Genomic DNA, 19,735 nt, shown 5'->3' on the forward strand with positions numbered 1-19,735 from the left:
TAAAGCCCTCTTATTCAGGTATGAGGATATCACTTTCAGATACGTGGTTATTATTGGTCGATGAAATTTTTGATAAAAGAAACATACCGATACGGAGGCCGCCGAGGGGAAAAGCACAGCACCAGTTTTCCAGGCATCTCCCTGGTTTCCAGATCGAGACCATACTACAGTCGACCCATCCTTTACATTCAGTGTACCGATACCACTTCCAAACATGTGGTAGTCGAACTTTAGACACCGTTCAGCAGCTATAAAAACAACGGACGTATTCTTATCCTTCAACAAGATAAAGATGCGGAAATATTTTCGATAATATTCTGCTTGCATTCGACCATTTTTACGGAAATTGTGATTTATAGAGAAAGCCTATGAATATCGAAACATCGGGGAAGATTGTATGCTACCACAAAGAAAGGTAACATAAATAACCGGACAAATGGTCATATATGTTAGCTGTGTGCTGCAAATGTTTAAAAATACGTCTAACGTATCGTACTCAAGATTAGAAAGGCTATGAAATAAATGATGATCAAGTTAATTTTCTTATTTTTAATTTTCGACATATACTCCCATAACACAATACACTATCAAACGTTTTGCTTAAAGGATAACGATTACTATTAAGACCATTTCTTGATAGACTCAGTGGGAGAATGAGTGTAAGTTTGTGTTATTGTTATGTGATAATGTTTATGTGTATTGAGAGTATGGTATACGTAGCACGTGCTAGTTGTGTGGCGAGTTAGAGCCCCCTCCCCTCCCTCCTCCCTTGAAGTATGACCTATAGGACCAAAACTTAGCAGCCATCCACTGTATACATGTTTGCGAGTTTTTTCTTTTTTTTTTGTATCGTAAAAAAATAAGAAGAACTTTTGTTATTTCTAGAAGGGACATAAAATGATATAGTATTGACAAAGGACGTACCTGGGAAGTCTGATTTAGATATGAGCCTAGCGACATTATTCGCCACCTGAGGTGATGATCCCTCTATATACATATACTTCCCATTGGACTGGGTATCCGCTAGGCTTGGTCCTGTTCCGGGTGTTGGGGTGGGGCCCTAATGGGATAATGATTAAAAATATAAATCAATATACATTGCCATTGGTAGATAAACATTCAACCAAATCGAGCATATCTAATTGTTTCCGTTGAAAAATATGGCAGATTATCGATATTTGCAAACAATTGTTTTGCATACCCCTATGAAACTAAAATATAATTGACATCAACGCTTACAATTAATTTTTGAAATTGACTTTCCGAATTATGTTTATACGGTTTATGTACAATTCAACTGATCTTAAAAGGGATTCTTTTCAAAAATCAATACACATATCAGTATCAATGTGACGTCACATTTTTCGCGCCATTTTCGGGTTTTTTTTTTTTCATAGAAATATATAAAAAAAAAAAACCTCAATCAATCAGAAAGCCGCATTCTGCGTACAACAATGGAAAATTAATTATTTCCTGTTAACAGACGATAACATGATTATGAAATGGCTTGTAAATGCAATGTCAGCGTTTTCATATCTACTGGTGTAAACTGTGTTTTTTTTTATCAAAAACTGCAAGGTATATTGCAGAAGTTCACAAAAATTAACCACATAATCTTCTTTTACCTCATTTTGAATCCGACCCAAAAATTCGGTTTACATCAACTTACAGTATTTTGATTCGATGATGAAATAAGATTTTTTTTTATCAAATTGATAATTTCAGATATTTTACTGCAAATAAATGAATAAATAAATAAAGAACGCAAAGATGAAAAAAAGCGCAAACCAAAAATAATCTATGTTTGTAAAACAGATTATTGTTCCACATAGTCTTTAACATAGGTAGAGACAATATAGAACAGCTCAATATATCTTATAACATTTGCTATTAATTTTTACTTTTTATATTATTTGTATTTCACAGGTAAATGTGATCAAGGAAGGGACTTTTACATTACATACATGATGTGTTGATAACAAACTCTAGTACTGAAACAAGGTACTTACACATATCGTTGTCCAATCAAAATCGTCATCGACAGCTTGGTAAAGGAAGCATGGCGCGAATTCTTCAAACGTGCAGGTGAGATTATCACCTGCAACTGCAGTATCATAAAACAATCATGTTAAAACCTTGTCAAAATGCTCACAGCTTATATTACTGGATCTTTCTAAATTAATAATCGATACTGACACTTCACATTGCCGTTGGTTATACCAATATCTTAGATAATGTGTTCATGATGTCTTTATTTGTTTATTTTACAGTATCAAATACATAGATTTTTAAATTTTACATTTATAGTCGTTTTCGTAGGATTATTTAGTTGGAAGTATACGTGTATGTACTCGGTAGATTACATTTTAATACATTCCTAGATATTGTAATATAACGCGAAAATAAACACACAATAAATATAAATATTCACAAAGAAATGTATACAAGGGTTGCTGCGGATCGTTTAGAAGGCGTGGTTGCATTTTTTTACTGATCCAACTGGGACAACCGCGAAACAGTACTTCCTTGAAATTGAATATACATAGTATTGAAAAAAGTTTGTTAGGATCTTCGACAGTTATCATGACAGTAATAATGATTACTTACCGATATTTTCACAAAAAGTTCCCGTGTAGCCAGGTAGGCAAATACATTCCGTGTCGAAATTAGCATTCAAAACCACACAGACTCCGCCATTGAAACAGGGATTTGGTGTGCAACCTGTGTCAAACGAAATATACAGGTGAAAACATCCAGGTAAAACTGATGGTTTGCAATAAACAAATACGGAAAACAATTATAACACAGTTAACACCTATGTATCAGAGTTAAACGGTAAACATTGAAGATGAATTGTGAACTCACCGCAAGAGCCTTCGGTTAACAAAACGTCATCCAACGCTATGTCACTTTCAGGACTAGTTCCTCGGACAGCTTCAAATGTGATCTGGAAATAAATACACACAAAAATGTTTCTAAAAAAGACAAGAATACAAATGATCACCCAGCTTAGTGGGAGTCTACTATTCTATACAATCAACGTCTCAACACCACCTAGCTTAGTGGGCGTCTCCTATTCTATACATTCTACGACCCCACATCACCTAGCTTAGTGAGCGTCTACTATTCTGTACAATTTAAATTCCAACATCACCTAACTTAGTTGGCGTCTACTATTCTATACACTTACGACCCCATATCACCTAGCTTAGTGGGCGTCTACTATTCTATACGATCTACGACCCCATATCACCTAGCTTAGTGGGCGTCTACTATTCTATACACTGTACGACCCAACATCACTTAGCTTAGAAGACATCTTGCAATCTATACAATCTACAACTCCATATCATCTAACTTAGTTTAAGTCTCCCATTCCATGCAATATATAAGCACAGATCAACTAGCTTGGCTGACGTGTACTATTCTATACAATCTACGACTCCATATCACCTAGATTAGTTGACGTCTTGCAATCAATACAATCTACGCTCCCTTATCAACTAGCTTAAATGATGTCTACCATTCTACACATTCGACGGTATCAAGTCAAAGTGAATTCTCAATTATTTATTACGTTTAGATCTGTTGATGCAGGTATATCTATGGCTCCTATTTTCCATCCTGGTCCTTGATCGCCTGAACGAGTCCAGGCCGCATCACCAGTGGAATTTGTTGATACCAACAGCATCCCCATACCGGAACCAAACATGGAGTATTGAAACGTCAGACATCGGTCAACGGTTGTCAAAAGCACCAGGTGTACCGACTGTCAACATAAAGGTGTGCTATGCTATACAGGTAAACAATAAACCCTCAAATATATCAGAGAAGCCATGGGTTTCTCTAACAAAATGGTACATGTACGTAATCTAAGCAATGGACAGTGAATTTAATGTTGTTATAGTCGATATGGCAGAATGATGTATAGTGGCAACTGCCTCTTGGCATTGTGTCAATGAGAAATTGCGAGGCAAAACGAAATATTGTATATTGATAACAAGAGGTACCTGCAAGGACTGTACAAAAATACACAGGAACCGTTCCAATATTCAAATGAGTTAAACATAATACGAATAATAATTGTTTGTACGATAGAAGACCGATCATTTGGAAGTTGTATAATAAATAATAATAAACGTTTGTTAGAAGGTAAAACTGTGATGGGTACTTGGCATATCATCTCATTTGGGCATGGTGAACTGAACATTTTACAGATATCATGTAGTAATAGAGTGGTATAACAAGAGGAACTAGACTTCTGTGACATTAATACTTCTCAGACGTTTGTGGTTCGTATGTTTAATTCAGTTTAATTCCAATACTGGATGCGGAAGTATTTATAAAGAAAGAAAATCAGCACATGGGTGATTAATAATAGACTGATCTCGTACTTGTCAATCAAATTCATTAATGGTAAAATTACAAATTACTATGATGATAATTCTCATGGAAGTAAATACCAAATAAATCAATAAATAGTGTTTTTATTTTGCATTTTTACACAAAACTATATTTGGGCCTAAAACACTTGTTGCCCATTAAATGTACACTGTATACTACGTACAAGTGGAAAATATGTAAAACAGTCGTTATTAAATTATTTTTTTTACATTTTACTGGTTGCCCGAGAGCGACGTCTTTGCATTTTTACACCGAAAGTCTATGCCTAATTATTTGGAGGGGTTAGATATTGGTATACCAAAAGGAAAACATCGATATACAAGGGGGGGGGGGGGGGGGGGGGGGGGGATATTGGTTCCAAATGGTAAAATATTGATACAAATAGGGGAACATATTGGCATAGCTAGGATAGATTTCTGACAATTACTGTTGAATTTACTTACATGATGAAGGGAAGTTAGAGATGAGTCTGGCTATGTCTCCAGATTGACGGGGGAAGGACATTTCCGCAAATGTATAGGAATTGCCTTCAGAAGCGCTCGGTGGACCTGTGTTCAATGATGGTGTGCTGCCCTGTACACAGTAAGAATATATATACAATGTAATTTTGTTTCATGTGTTTAATGTCCTCGTAATAGCTAGGAAAATATAAAGACGGGTGCCAAGATGACATCTGTGGAAGAAAACAAAGCAGAGAAAGACAAAGCAAACAGGAAAGAAAGGGAAAGGTGTTGCCATGGAGACAGCAGATATAGTTTGGTCTCAGTGTCCCCTTAATATTAGACACGGAAGAAAATGGCCACCTTCTACAATCAACATATAATGTAATTTCTCTTAGGCTCTCCAAGGTCCCCTTTAACAGAAGACATAATGGAAACCACCCACAACCCTGCAAGGGTGAAGCACAACACTCGGCACTGTACGAATGCAATATGTTATATGGTTATGCCGGTTTCAGTAGTATTTCATATAGTCCTGGACAATATATGGTAATGTATGCACAAAGTGTATGCTTCAGAAGTTGCCAGGCGTAACAGTGATTGATGGTAATTAATTATACTGAACATGTATATAGTTTCTGATCTTTTGCCATCGTCTAATTTCAATTATTTTAGGCAAATTAGAAGAGGGCTTATTGGACCATGTATAATGAAATATATATTTCAAAAATCACACATTATGTCCAACGAGAAATAGGCGAAGGTTATGCAGAAATGAGAAGATGTACTCATTTAAAAGTATATGTTGATTAAATCTACTTACTGATCCAGGCGTAAAAGTAAAGTCGGCAGATCCGTCATTCACTAAGAAGCAGCTCCCCGATTCAAATGTACAATCAAAAGTCGTCCCAGTTGAAATTGCTAAAAAAATATAGACGGTTATCAAATATTACGCTACAACATCAAATCCATATACCGTTACTAGGGGAATCGTTGCATCATAGAAAACACACCTTGTCTCAATGGGTAACACAACAAAAGAAACACATGCCGATACTAAGGGTAACATACAGTGTAACTAGGGATAACGCAGCAACAAAAAGCATACACCGTCACTAGGGGTAGCGCAACAAAACAAAAAGCAATACAGTGTTACTAGGGGTAACGCGACAACAAAAAGCATACATCGTCACTAGGGGTAACGCAAAAACAAAAAGCAATACAGTGTTACTAGGGGTAACGCGACAACAAAAAGCATACATCGTCACTAGGGGTAACGCAACAACAAAAAGCAATACAGTGTTACTAGGGGTAGCGCAACAACAACAAAAATATACACTGTCACTAGGGATAACGCAAAAACAAAAAGCAATACAATGTTACTAGGGGTAACGCGACAACAAAAAACATACACCGTCACTAGGGGTAACGCAAAAACAAAAAGCAATACAGTGTTACTAGGGGTAACGCGACAACAAAAAGCATACATCGTCACTAGGGGTAACGCAACAACAAAAAGCAATACAGTGTCACTACGGATAACGTAACAGCATACACCATCACTAGGGGTAACATTCTTTCCGAAATGTAGACTGGAACAATGTCATACATTTTTTATTGTTCTAACGATATGTTATGAATAGTATGATTGTAGTAAAAGGGCTATAGATTTATAACAAATATAAATTTTCAAAAACTTACCAGTTGAACAGTTTCTGTCGACAAATCCCAATACACAATCACATAGATACTCCAATCCCACCAGATCATAGCAGGTGGCTCCATTTTGACAGGGATTTGGATTACATTGACCAGGCGCACCCGTCGTTGTGGTAAGTGTTGTAGTAGTAGGCGTTGTTGTAGTAGTCGGCGTTGTGGTAGTAGTCGGCGTTGTGGTAGTAGTAGGCGTGGTTGTCGTGGTTGGCGTTGTTGTAGTAGTTGGTGTTGTGGTAGTAGTGGGCGTGGTTGTAGTGGTTGGCGTGGTTGTAGTAGTTGGTGTGGTTGTAGTGGTTGGCGTGGTTGTAGTAGTTGGTGTGGTTGTAGTGGTTGGCGTGGTTGTAGTAGTTGGCGTGGTTGTAGTAGTTGGGGTTGTTGTAGTAGTGGGCGTGGTTGTTGTAGTTGGCGTTGTTGTAGTGGTGGGCGTGGTTGTAGTAGTTGGCGTTGTTGTAGTGGTGGGGGTGGTTGTAGTAGTTGGCGTGGTTGTAGTGGTGGGGGTGGTTGTAGTAGTTGGCGTGGTTGTAGTAGTTGGTATTGTTGAGGTCGCTGTTGTACCATCACCTAAATAACATAGTTGCAGCAATTATCATAATGTATGTTTAGTAATTATATATTAAAGTAATGTACAAGATATATCATTCTTGTCCTACTTTAAATTTAGTTTCCATCCGTCACCAACAAAATGCATGCGTTATTTCAATTAACTGATTATCTGATTATTTATTTTCACATGATGACTTACATGTGCCAGTTGCCAAAGTTATGTTGTCCAAAGCGATATCGGACGTAAAGGAAGACCCAACGATTCCATAAAATTGAAGCTGAAAAAACAAGAGTTTGTTAAAAATAGATAAAAATAACTCCACAATTCTATAAAACTAAAGAGATAAATATTAGAATGTAATACCAACTTTTAGACATGAACGATGCTACAAGGAAATTTGTCATTTGCCCATATCTACAGTCTTTTCTTATATTGAGATTCCAGAAATAATATCCGTCACTTGTCTATTATATCATTTTGCAACGGAAGTGAAGAGATATAATAAAAGACAATCTAGCTAGGTCGTCCCGATTACAGTAGACTGGATTGTCTGCAGCGCAGTTTTTTTTTCTACTCTATGCTTGACATTGCTTCAAACAATTATTATATAAGGTCTTGGCTATCGATCTTATTACCATTGTGAAAAGAAAAGAAGAAATCACAAACCTGAAATCAAACAAACAATTTGTTGATCAAATTGACCAATCAGTGCCCACTTGGTCAGGAACCTGATCAAAATGGCGGCCCTGACCTGCCTTAGTATGACCTCTGCCCCCATTTATAATTCCGGTTCGTTTTACACGAATGTCGTACATACAGAAATTTCAGGACTATTTCTAAATACATTTTCTGACTTAAATGCTGCAGCTATGAACACATTTTGAAATAATTTTGAGATATCTGTTCCAGTGATCTCAACGTATTTTGACATAGTTTCCATGTTTATTTATTCGGCATGGCACGGTGACGTATAAGGCCGCGATATTTTGTAACTTTCCGGATTTCCCGATAATATAGAGGGGTTGGTGACATTTAAATAAAAACAAATTCTTAAAATACATATTATGCGGTACTTTAAAGCTCACTGAAGTTTTGACTTGAATAGTTTTATAAAATGAAGTTAAAACCAGATTTGTACAACTGATATATATTTTTCTTTGAGGTCTGATGCCATATTAAAGAGCACAAACTAGCTGAGAGAAATTGCATTCAGGCAGATAATCCAGTCTACGATTACCATACCTTTTATTAAAGATGGCCGCAGCGAATCGGCTGAAGCACCCCGATTGAATTTAAAGAGTCTAGAATATCCCAAAGGCGAGAATTTAATACATTATTGGTAAGATGGATACATTATACTCACTTCCAGACCAGCCTCTGCCGGGATATCGACAGAATGTTGGACCCAGTTGTTTCCCTGGTTACCGGACTGTGTAAACAATACCGCAGGAGTAATGGTAACATTACTCGTCATTTTGATAATGAATGTTCCCATTGCGGCCCCGTACATATGTAACGAAAACCGCAAACATTGCGGTTGAACTGAAAATAAACAAAACAGAATCAGCAATAGATAACAAACCTGATTTTACTTCCTGAAAAATTTTCTGAATAACAAGTGACAACATATGCTATGTTTAACAATTCAGTTTTCGCGAATATTTTATTTCGCGATCTTTCCTGTATCGGGAATACATGATTTTGCGCACTCTGATCTAGAAATGATTTTGGCCAATGATGAGCTATAATCATGTACTCCTCAAGAGTCCTATATCGGTAACCCATAGCTTGAGTCAATCAAGGTGTCATTTGCGAAAAATTTGAATTCATGATAGACTTTCCTCGCGAATTAACGCGAAAATAAATACTATGTGAAAATAAATACTGTGTGAAAATAAATACTATGTGAAAATAAATACTATGTGGAAATAAACACTGTGTGAAAAAAAATACTATGTGAAAATAAACACTGTGAAAATAAATACTATGTGAAAATAAATACTGTGTGAAAATAAACACTATGTGAAAATAAACACTGTGTGAAAAAAATACTATGTGAAAATAAACACTGTGTGAAAATAAATACTATGTGAAAATAAACACTGTGTGAAAAAAAATACTATGTGAAAATAAACACTGTGAAAATAAACACTGTGAAAATAAATACTATGTGAAAATAAATACTATGTGAAAATAAATACTGTGTGAAAATAAACACTATGTGAAAATAAACACTGTGTGAAAAAAATACTATGTGAAAATAAATACTATGTGAAAATAAACACTGTGAAAAAAATACTATGTGAAAATAAATACTATGTGAAAATAAACACTGTGTGAAAATAAATACTATGTGAAAATAAACACTGTGTGAAAAAAAATACTATGTGAAAATAAACACTGTGAAAATAAATACTATGTGAAAATAAATACTGTGTGAAAATAAATACTATGTGAAAATAAACACTGTGTGAAAAAAATACTATGTGAAAATAAATACTATGTGAAAATAAACACTGTGAAAAAAATACTATGTGAAAATAAATACTATGTGAAAATAAACACTGTGTGAAAATAAATACTATGTGAAAATAAACACTGTGTGAAAATAAATACTATGTGAAAATAAATACTGTGTGAAAAAAAATACTATGTGAAAATAAATACTATTTGAAATAAAGCTGATTTACAGTAATACAAAATTTGAAAAAATATCTTAGGGTGATCTTGGCACATAAATTGTATACGTATTATTTCTTTTTGATAGTTTGTCATGTACTTTTCTCATATTTCCTCTTAATTGCCCAGCTTTTGACAATTTTGTCTTTTTAAGTCTCAAAACTAAGGGGGGGGGGGGGGGGGGGGGGGGGGCTTTTTTTTTGTTTTGTTTAGTTTTTTTGTTTTTGTTTTCTTTCTTTTTTGTTTACTGAGAAAAGTTTTACTGTTTTTAGCTATTTACTGTTTTACTGTCTACATGACTCCGCCTATTGTTAGGTTTCGTCCCGCCGGCTAAAGCCTGTGTTCTGTCGGCATGAGGAATATCCTTTTGTTATACTTTCTAAAGTAGGTGTGACAATTTTACGGACTTTCATAAAGTCTAATGCGTGAAGTCGGCTCCATGAAGAGTACAAACTGAAATGTCTTTAGACATGATTACAGAAGTATAGTGTCATCTTCGGGGATATCGCAGAAACGATCTTTAGAAAATGAAAATCTGTTAAATCTCAATTGGAAGTTGTTTAACTTCCACTGCCCACTTATAGTCAAGTTCAAATGTATAACACGCAGGTTCCTTGATATCCAATAGGTTGCGTTTACTTTTGCACTCCTGGAACATGTCATGGCAATATTGAAGGCTCACCTACGAGCTAGTTTGATAATACGATGCACATCAAACAAATCTCAATGTCGCCATACTATCAGATTGACTGGCTTTGAATTAAGTCAACGCACTTTGACGACTTTCAAAAGAAATGCATCGATAGGTCTGTTTTTTTGTGTGTTTTATTTTCACGCAATCAAATAGCTAGCTGTGAGTGCCTTTGTTTTCGCAAAAATTGCTATTTCAAAGATGCAGCAAGGAAACGTGAATGTAGCCGCTAGAGTATTGAAGATCGTTTAATCAGGAAGTGATGAGTTCCCTGAACATAGATTACCCGCCAAGTTAATGGATGATGTTGTGAGTACAGCAGTGTCTCCAGGATTCCGGGGAGATGACGCCTCTATATAAAGGTAGTAGTGTCCTTGAACAGCATTAAGTGGGCCCGTGTCAAATGACGGTGTCTCCCCCTGAAACAAATAGCCTCATACGTTAGATTATATCCCAAACAAAAATAACTCGATAGGTCATCCTTCTTAAAACAAAATAGTATCCCGTATGTTGTTTTCCCTTGCAAAACCAAGAAGCGTCCATCACTACCTGGTTTTCACTTATTTGATGATTCTTTGCCTTTTTGTTTATCAAAAGAACTTGTTTAATACGTTTGACCCCTTGAATATGTATCACAGGCATTTTCTTTTGCAAAGTTTGGCGGATAACATTCCAGGAACTACCAGCCAAATGTATCGTTATGAAAGTTGTTTCCTCAGTGAATCAAACGATACTTACAAAAAGCCTTGTCCAGGGGAAATCACCAGCGTCAGTAAAGGTCAAAAAGCAATCCTCTAAAGCTTCAGCATCACAGATTAAGGTGGTACCCGGAACTGGAATCAAATTATGGGAAATGTTTGATAATCAATATAAACAAGATTCTACTAGACGGAATTGGAAGTGCATTGTGGGATTTTTTTATTAGAACAAGAAACAAAGATAATTTTAAATCTATATACATGTACTTGCTATTCATAGTAAGTATGGTGGCACGAATGATATACTTTTGATTTATGTAAGCATGTTTACAGAATTTATATACATTTTATCAATTGTTAATATGTTGGTACAAACTGTATCCTTTTATTTACGGAAAGTACTGTGGCACAAACAATATACTTTTTATTTACGGTAAGTATGGTAACACAAACTATATCCCTTTTGTTTACATTAACTACGGTGGAACAAACTATATCCCTTTTATTTACGGTAATAATAGTGGCACAAACTATATATATTTTTTTGTAAGTATGGTAGCACAGACGATACTTTTTATTTACGGTAAGTATGGTGCCACAAACTATATAATTTCTATACGTTTTTGTAGCTTTATTTAGATAAAAAGTGTAGTTACTGTTAAGTTGTACACTGAAGTCTTGGAACTTCTTGGTCGCGGATGAGAGAATGCTATTATGAAGCTCTAAGTTGTGTTATATACATTTGTAGATGTGATAAATTCTTACCTTGATCCTCGCAAGTTGATCCCTCGAACGAGGAGGTACATGTGCAGTTGAACGTGGCCCCGTCCTCGGTGCACGTGCCACCGTTCTGGCATGGCAATGAATCACATGGTGACACCACTGAACAAAACAGATCAAAAGGAAGACCGCATGAATATTAAAAATAATTTTCATAATTAACATATACCTCTCACATGTCCCTTAGAAACTACCGGAACTAGATGTCCGATATTAATTATAATAATAATGTTATCCGGGAAAAAAACCAATAGATTATCTTGCAATAAAAAATCGATTATAATATGAAACATTAGTTTATGTTTCTGTTGAAGTCACACTCAGCCCATAATTGTTATTTTTCCGTGGTAACACTATGGACATTTAACCATATTTCGTTTTAACTGGAGTCATTAATTGGCTTCGTTTACAAGTCAATGCATGAGCGCAGGGTCGCTACCATTAAAGATATTACATTTCTGACAAAGGCTTATTATGATTGTTTGAAGACAAGAATAGGCTGTTTTAGATTTTAATACTACACCAAACGTTGCATACTTTAAGCTGTTATGATCCTCTAAAATTATGAACTTCTCTTTTTATCTTTCATGTAATGATGAATTGCATCTCAAAGCGTTATATCGTTCTTGGCCTCTATTTGGTATGTAACTTGCGGTCAAATTCGAGAGCATTTTTAGATATATATTTGTTATACCATGATTGCCATTTTATGCCTTGTTGTGACAATCTGGTACCTCTATGTAAGAATGTTATTTAACACAAGTTTCTTGTTTTGGGAGGACCACTTAACAAAAGTGTGTTATCTATCAGGAAAACGCACTATTAGTACATTCTTATTAAAATATTTCGACTTGAAAAGACTTTTTATAAAGCATAGGATTGTAAAGGTTTTCTTCCACACATCTAATTAATGTTTGTGAAGCATTTCCCAGACAGCTTATTAAAATTGTGAAACACTTTCCCGACAGGTAATTAAATTTTGTGAAGCATTTTCCGACTTGTAATTAAAATTTGTGAAGCATTTGCTCGATATCTGATTAAAGTAAGTGAAGCATTTTACCAAGATCTAATTAAAATTTGTGAAGCATTTTCCCGACATCAATTTAACATAAAGCTCAAGCCTCAACTAGGGTTATCACAACCACCTGTTTGGAAATACTTGCCCTAAGCCCCAAATGGGGTTATCACAACCGCATTTTTGAAATCACTTGTCCTTAGCCCCCACAGGGGTTATTCATCGACTGTTTGTAATAATTTTTCACAAACCCCTGGTTGGAATAATTTACCTCCTACTTTGTAAGCCCCTACTTGAAATTATCTACCGATATGTTACTTTGGATAACTTACCACATGGCCCGGGCTCTATAGTAAGGACGTCTATAGCAATGTCGCTGTCCCAACTAAAGCCTACCAGCGCCTCAATTATTATCTACAAAAAAGAAAGGTATTTGTTACATTAGCGATGTCGATGTATCAACTAGGATTGAAAAGTCATGTGTTTCGTAAAATTTCCGAAGAAAATAGTTCGGAGTACCCGCATCTATTGGCAAGTCATTGTCAATGATTTTGAACTATTTTTTTTTTTTTTTTTTACAATTTATTTATTTTTATTATTAAATTATTTATTATTGTCGTCACCCAAGTGAAAAGCATGGATGATAAAATTACAAACAAATACTTCGCGGATAGAGATAGTTTGTTGTTTCGTTTCTTTTTTTAGAAATCCTGAACTCATCGGGTATTGCCATATTGATACGCAACAGTTGATTTCTCTAGGAGCTTCGAATGATTTGGTCCTCGTCAAAGACCGTTAGAGGTAGCTGTAAAAACACAACACCTTAAATAGTAAGGGGTTTATTGCATAAGCAATGTCGCTGTCCCAACTAGGGTTCAACAGTGAGGGGTTTATTACATTTGTGATGTCGCTATCCAGGCTAGGCGTACGAGAGCTTCAATAATATTCTATAAAGAAGCAAGGGGTTTCTTACATTTATGATGGCGCGGTCCAAACCAATCTTACTAGAGCCTCAATATTTATCTACAGAAAGGTAGGGGGTTTATTACATTAGCGATGTCGCTGTCCAAATTAGGATTTTTTTCACAATAAGGATGTGGCTGTCCCAACAAGTATTTTATTACTTTATTGATATCGCGGTCTAAACTAGGATTGTATTACACTTGCAATTCCGCTGTTCCAACTTGTATTTTATTACAATAGCGACATCGTTGTCCCATTTAGGCTTTTATTACACTCGCATTGTTGCCCTCTCAACTAAGATTTTATCACATGAGTGATATCGCTGTCCCAACCAGGGTTCAACAGTAAGGGGGTTTATTACATTTGTCATGTCGTTGTCCCATCTAGGCGTACTAGAGCTTCAATAATTTTCTGCAGAGAAGCAAGGGGTTTCTTACATTTATGATGTCACGGTCCATACCAAGCTTACTGGAGCCTCAATATTTATCTACAGAAAGGTACGGTGTTTATTACATTAGCGATGTCGCTGGGCCAACTAGGATTTTTTTAAACAAATGATGTCGCTGTCCTAACTAGGATTTTATTACATTAGCGATGTCACTGTCCCATTTAGGATTATGTTACATTTGCGATGTTACTCTCCCACCAAGCATTTTATCTATTTTATCTCTATTAATATAGAAATTATTGTTTTCAAGTCACTGCTACAAAAAAAAAGTTTTGTATTGGCATTTACTTTTAAATTATTTAGCGAAGGTATCGTTATTTTCGTATTTTTCCAAATATCTCCTTGATTTCCGGTCTCCGACCAAAGCGTCTGATCGACGCTTGCAGAAAAAGCTTCTTGTTGACCCTCCTCTCCAATTGGACTTGAAGTCGTCCCCGTGACCCTGAGTCTGAGAGTATCGACATTCGGTCCATTCATGTTGTACCAAAACGAAAAACATTTTTCTGAGACTGCAAAATAGACATATATCATGTAGTTATTTACTTTTTAAAGATTATCATCCAGAAATATTGTTCTTGCCTAGATTCCCTATCAAACATTGAGAAAGAAACCACAGTTAGGTTGATAAACAACAGTAAGTTAAATGTCTTTAGTGTTACATTTCAAACATTAATAGATAAACAACAGTTTGTTAATTGTCTGTAGAGTTACATTTTCAACATTAGCAGATAAACAACAGTAAGTTAATTGTCTTTAGTGTTACATTTCAAACATTAATAGATAAACAACAGTTTGTTAATTGTCTTTAGCGTTACATTTTAACATTAGCAGATAAACAACAGTTTGTTGTCTTTAGCGTTACATTTTAAACATTAGCAGATAAACAACAGTAAGTTAATTGTCTTTAGCGTTACATTTTAAACATTAGCAGATAAACAACAGTAAGTTAATTGTCTTTAGTGTTACATTTTAAACATTAGCAGATAAACAACAGTTTGTTGTCTTTAGCGTTACATTTTAAACATTAGCAGATAAACAACAGTTTGTTGTCTTTAGCGTTACATTTTAAACATTAGCAGATAAACAACAGTAAGTTAATTGTCAGATATACATCGACTGCCAAACAAGAATAATTTATTTTCTAGGATTCAAGTTTTTTTTTATTCAATAGTAAGACATTAGTAAATCTACGTGTTTCGTCTATTGACTTTCTTATTCGACAATACCATGCACAAGTCATGTGCGGTACTTTAAAACATTTTTTGTGCACTCAAATTTAAGCGAATAATCGAATTTTAACATATTTGGCGCATTTTTAAATTAGCACACACAAACTGCTTGCCGTAGAAACTATGTAAAGAAAATGTAACCAGCAGTCATAGATTAAAGTTATGATTTCAGCTGAAAAAGTAATTACCGCTAAAATATGTACGTTTGATGAATAATTAGCTATTATGAGGATACCTGGAAAGTTAAGATTTGATACGAGCCTGGCGATTTCGCCTTGGGATCGAGGTGAAGACATTTCTGCGTACAGGTATTGGACTCCCGAGTAAGCACCGGACGGTCCAGTCCCGACGGACGGAGTGGATCCCTAGATGTAAAAAGCATTGTCATTACATTCAGATATAGAAAATGTACATTTTTTACTTGGAATTAAATGAAAATATTATCACGACAAAACAAACAGCGAATTCATTATAAAGGATGACTGTGTATATATCAGTACAAATGAACATTAACAAAGAAACAATATTGTAGAAATTAAAGAGCTATATGATCTCGTTCAGGAATATAGCGTGTCGTTCGAACGGTGCTATTTTCACATTTTGTCATCGCTCAAGCGACTTCATTTTTGAACGTATTTTGATCAAACTGATACGCAAATTTCGAGTTCTGACTTGATTTCGTAAAATACATCAATCTATACAAATATTCGGGTGTTCCATCACTAAGGCACATATAAACTCAACGAGGAGTACAAAAATAATCTTAACAGAATTCTCGTTATTTATACAATTTTTTTTTTTTTTTCAAAGACATTTCTGACCTATCATCTGGAATGTTCTATTCTTAAAATTTCAGAATATACTCCCTTAATGTAAACAGTTAGGCATATATGGTACTCACTGTGTTTATAGTGAAATCGAAGGCATCATCTTGGGCGTCAGCCATGAAACAACTTTGACCACTTTCGAAATCACATATTATAGTCGGATCACCTGTACAACAGACATATTGAATAAAAGATTACGTATAAAGTACACACGATACTACAGTATACACGATACTACAGTACACACGATACTACAGTACACACGATACCACAGTATACACGATACTACAGTACACGCGATACTACAGTACACACGATACTACAGTACACACGATACCACAGTACACACGGTACTACAGTACAGACGATACTACAGTACACACGATACCACAGTACACACGATAAAACAGTATACACGATACTACAGTACACACAGTACTACAGTACACACAATACAGTACACACGATACTACAGTACACACGATATTACAGTACACACGATACTACAGTACACACGATACTACAGTACACACGATATTACAGTACACACGATATTACAGTACACACGATACTACAGTACACACGATACTACAGTACACACGATACTACAGTACACACAGTACTACAGTACACACGATATTACAGTACACACGATACTACAGTATACACGATACTACAGTACACACGATATTACAGTACACACGATACTACAGTACACACGATACTACAGTACACACGATACTACAGTATACACGATACTACATTATACACGATACTACAGTACACACGATACTACAGTATACACGATACTACAGTACACACGATACTACAGTATACACGGTACTACAGTAAACACGATACTACAGTACACACGATACTACAGTACACACGATACTACAGTACACACGATACTACAGTACACACAATACAGTACACACGATACTACAGTACACATGATACTACATTATACACGATACTACAGTACACACGATACTACAGTACACACAATACAGTACACACGATACTACAGTACACACGATACTACAGTACACACGGTACTACAGTATACACGATACTACAGTACACACGATACTACAGTATACACGATACTACAGTACACAGGATACTACAGTACACCCGATACTACAGTACACACGATACTACAGTACACACGATACTACAGTATACACGATACTACAGTACACACGATACTACAGTACACACGATACCACAGTATACACGATCCTACCATACACACGATACCACAGTATACACGATACTACAGTACACACGGTACTACAGTATACACGATACTACAGTACACACGATACTACAGTACACACGGTACTACAGTACACACGATACTACAGTACACACAATACTACAGTACACACGATACTACAGTACACACGGTACTACAGTACACACGATACCACAGTAAACACGGTACTACAGTATACACGATACCACAGTATACACGGTACTACAGTACACACGGTACCACAGTATACACGGTACTACAGTACACAGGATACTACAGTACACCCGATACTACAGTACACACGATACTACAGTACACACGATACTACAGTATACACGATACTACAGTACACACGATACTACAGTACACACGATACCACAGTATACACGATCCTACCATACACACGATACCACAGTATACACGATACTACAGTACACACGGTACTACAGTACACACGATACTACAGTACACACGGTACTACAGTACACACGGTACTACAGTACACACGATACTACAGTACACACAATACTACAGTACACACGATACTACAGTACACACGGTACTACAGTACACACGATACCACAGTAAACACGGTACTACAGTATACACGATACTACAGTACACACGATACTACAGTACACACAATACTACAGTACACACGGTACTACAGTACACACGATACTACAGTACACACGGTACTACAGTACACACGGTTCCACAGTATACACGGTACTACAGTATACACGATACTACAGTACACACGGTACTACAGTACACACGATACTACAGTACACACGGTACTACAGTACACACGATACCACAGTAAACACGGTACTACAGTATACACGATACTACAGTACACACGATACTACAGTACACACAATACTACAGTACACACGGTACTACAGTACACACGGTACTACAGTACACACGATACTACAGTACACACGATACTACAGTACACACGGTACTACAGTACACACGGTACCACAGTATACACGGTACTACAGTATACACAATACTACAGTACACACGGTACTACAGTACACACGATACCACAGTACACACGATACCACAGTACACACGGTACTACAGTAAACACGGTACTACAGTATACACGATACCACAGTATACACGGTACTACAGTACACACGGTACCACAGTATACACGGTACTACAGTATACACGATACCACAGTATACACGGTACTACAGTATACACGATACTACAGTACACGCGATACCACAGTATACACGGTACTACAGTATACACGATAATACAGTACACACGATACTACGGTATACACGATACTACAGTATACACGATACTACAGTACACACGATACTACAGTACACACGATACTACAGTACACACGATACTACAGTATACACAATAATACAGTATACACGATACTACAGTAAACACGGTACTACAGTACACACGATACTACAGTATACACGATACCACAGTATACACGATACTACAGTACACACGATACTACAGTATACACGATACTACAGTACAGACGATACAGTATACACGATACTACAGTATACACGATACCACAGTATACACGATACTACAGTACACACGGTACTACAGTATACACGATACTACAGTACACACGATACCACAGTACACACGATACTACAGTACACACGATACTACAGTATACACGATACTACAGTACACACGGTACTACAGTACACACGATACTACAGTACACACGATACTACATTATACACGATACTACATTATACACGATACTACAGTACACACGATACTACAGTACACACGGTACCACAGTACACACGATACTACAGTATACACGATACTAAAGTACACACGATACTACAGTAAACACGATACTACAGTATACACGATACTACAGTACACACGATACTACAGTACACACGGTACTACAGTACACACGGTACTACAGTATACACGATACTACATTACACACGATACTACAGTACACACGATACCACAGTATACAGGATACTACAGTACACACGATACTACAGTAAACACGATACT

At 36.1% G+C, this 19,735-nt stretch overlaps 1 protein-coding gene across 1 annotated transcript in view; it reads right to left on the reverse strand.

Annotated features, from left to right (window-relative positions):
• Positions 1-2,607: 2,607 nt before the first annotated feature.
• Positions 2,608-19,735, reverse strand: part of LOC117316575 (MAM and LDL-receptor class A domain-containing protein 1-like) — a 56,366-nt gene continuing 39,238 nt past the window's right edge. Inside the window, exons 16-30 of the mRNA XM_033871236.1 lie at positions 16,509-16,600; positions 15,843-15,972; positions 14,667-14,887; positions 13,300-13,381; positions 11,938-12,054; positions 11,213-11,307; positions 10,761-10,893; positions 8,468-8,646; positions 7,303-7,381; positions 6,546-7,121; positions 5,668-5,765; positions 4,848-4,977; positions 3,578-3,769; positions 2,866-2,947; positions 2,608-2,721 (exon numbers count right to left, since the gene is read on the reverse strand). Of these exons, the coding sequence (XP_033727127.1) occupies positions 3,738-3,769; positions 4,848-4,977; positions 5,668-5,765; positions 6,546-7,121; positions 7,303-7,381; positions 8,468-8,646; positions 10,761-10,893; positions 11,213-11,307; positions 11,938-12,054; positions 13,300-13,381; positions 14,667-14,887; positions 15,843-15,972; positions 16,509-16,600 (1,964 nt within the window). The 3' untranslated portion in view covers positions 2,608-2,721; positions 2,866-2,947; positions 3,578-3,737. The remainder of the gene's footprint in view (positions 2,722-2,865; positions 2,948-3,577; positions 3,770-4,847; positions 4,978-5,667; positions 5,766-6,545; positions 7,122-7,302; positions 7,382-8,467; positions 8,647-10,760; positions 10,894-11,212; positions 11,308-11,937; positions 12,055-13,299; positions 13,382-14,666; positions 14,888-15,842; positions 15,973-16,508; positions 16,601-19,735) is intronic.

The sequence above is a fragment of the Pecten maximus genome, chromosome 18 (assembly GCF_902652985.1).
Source record: "Pecten maximus chromosome 18, xPecMax1.1, whole genome shotgun sequence".
Lineage (NCBI taxonomy): Eukaryota > Metazoa > Mollusca > Bivalvia > Pectinida > Pectinidae > Pecten > Pecten maximus.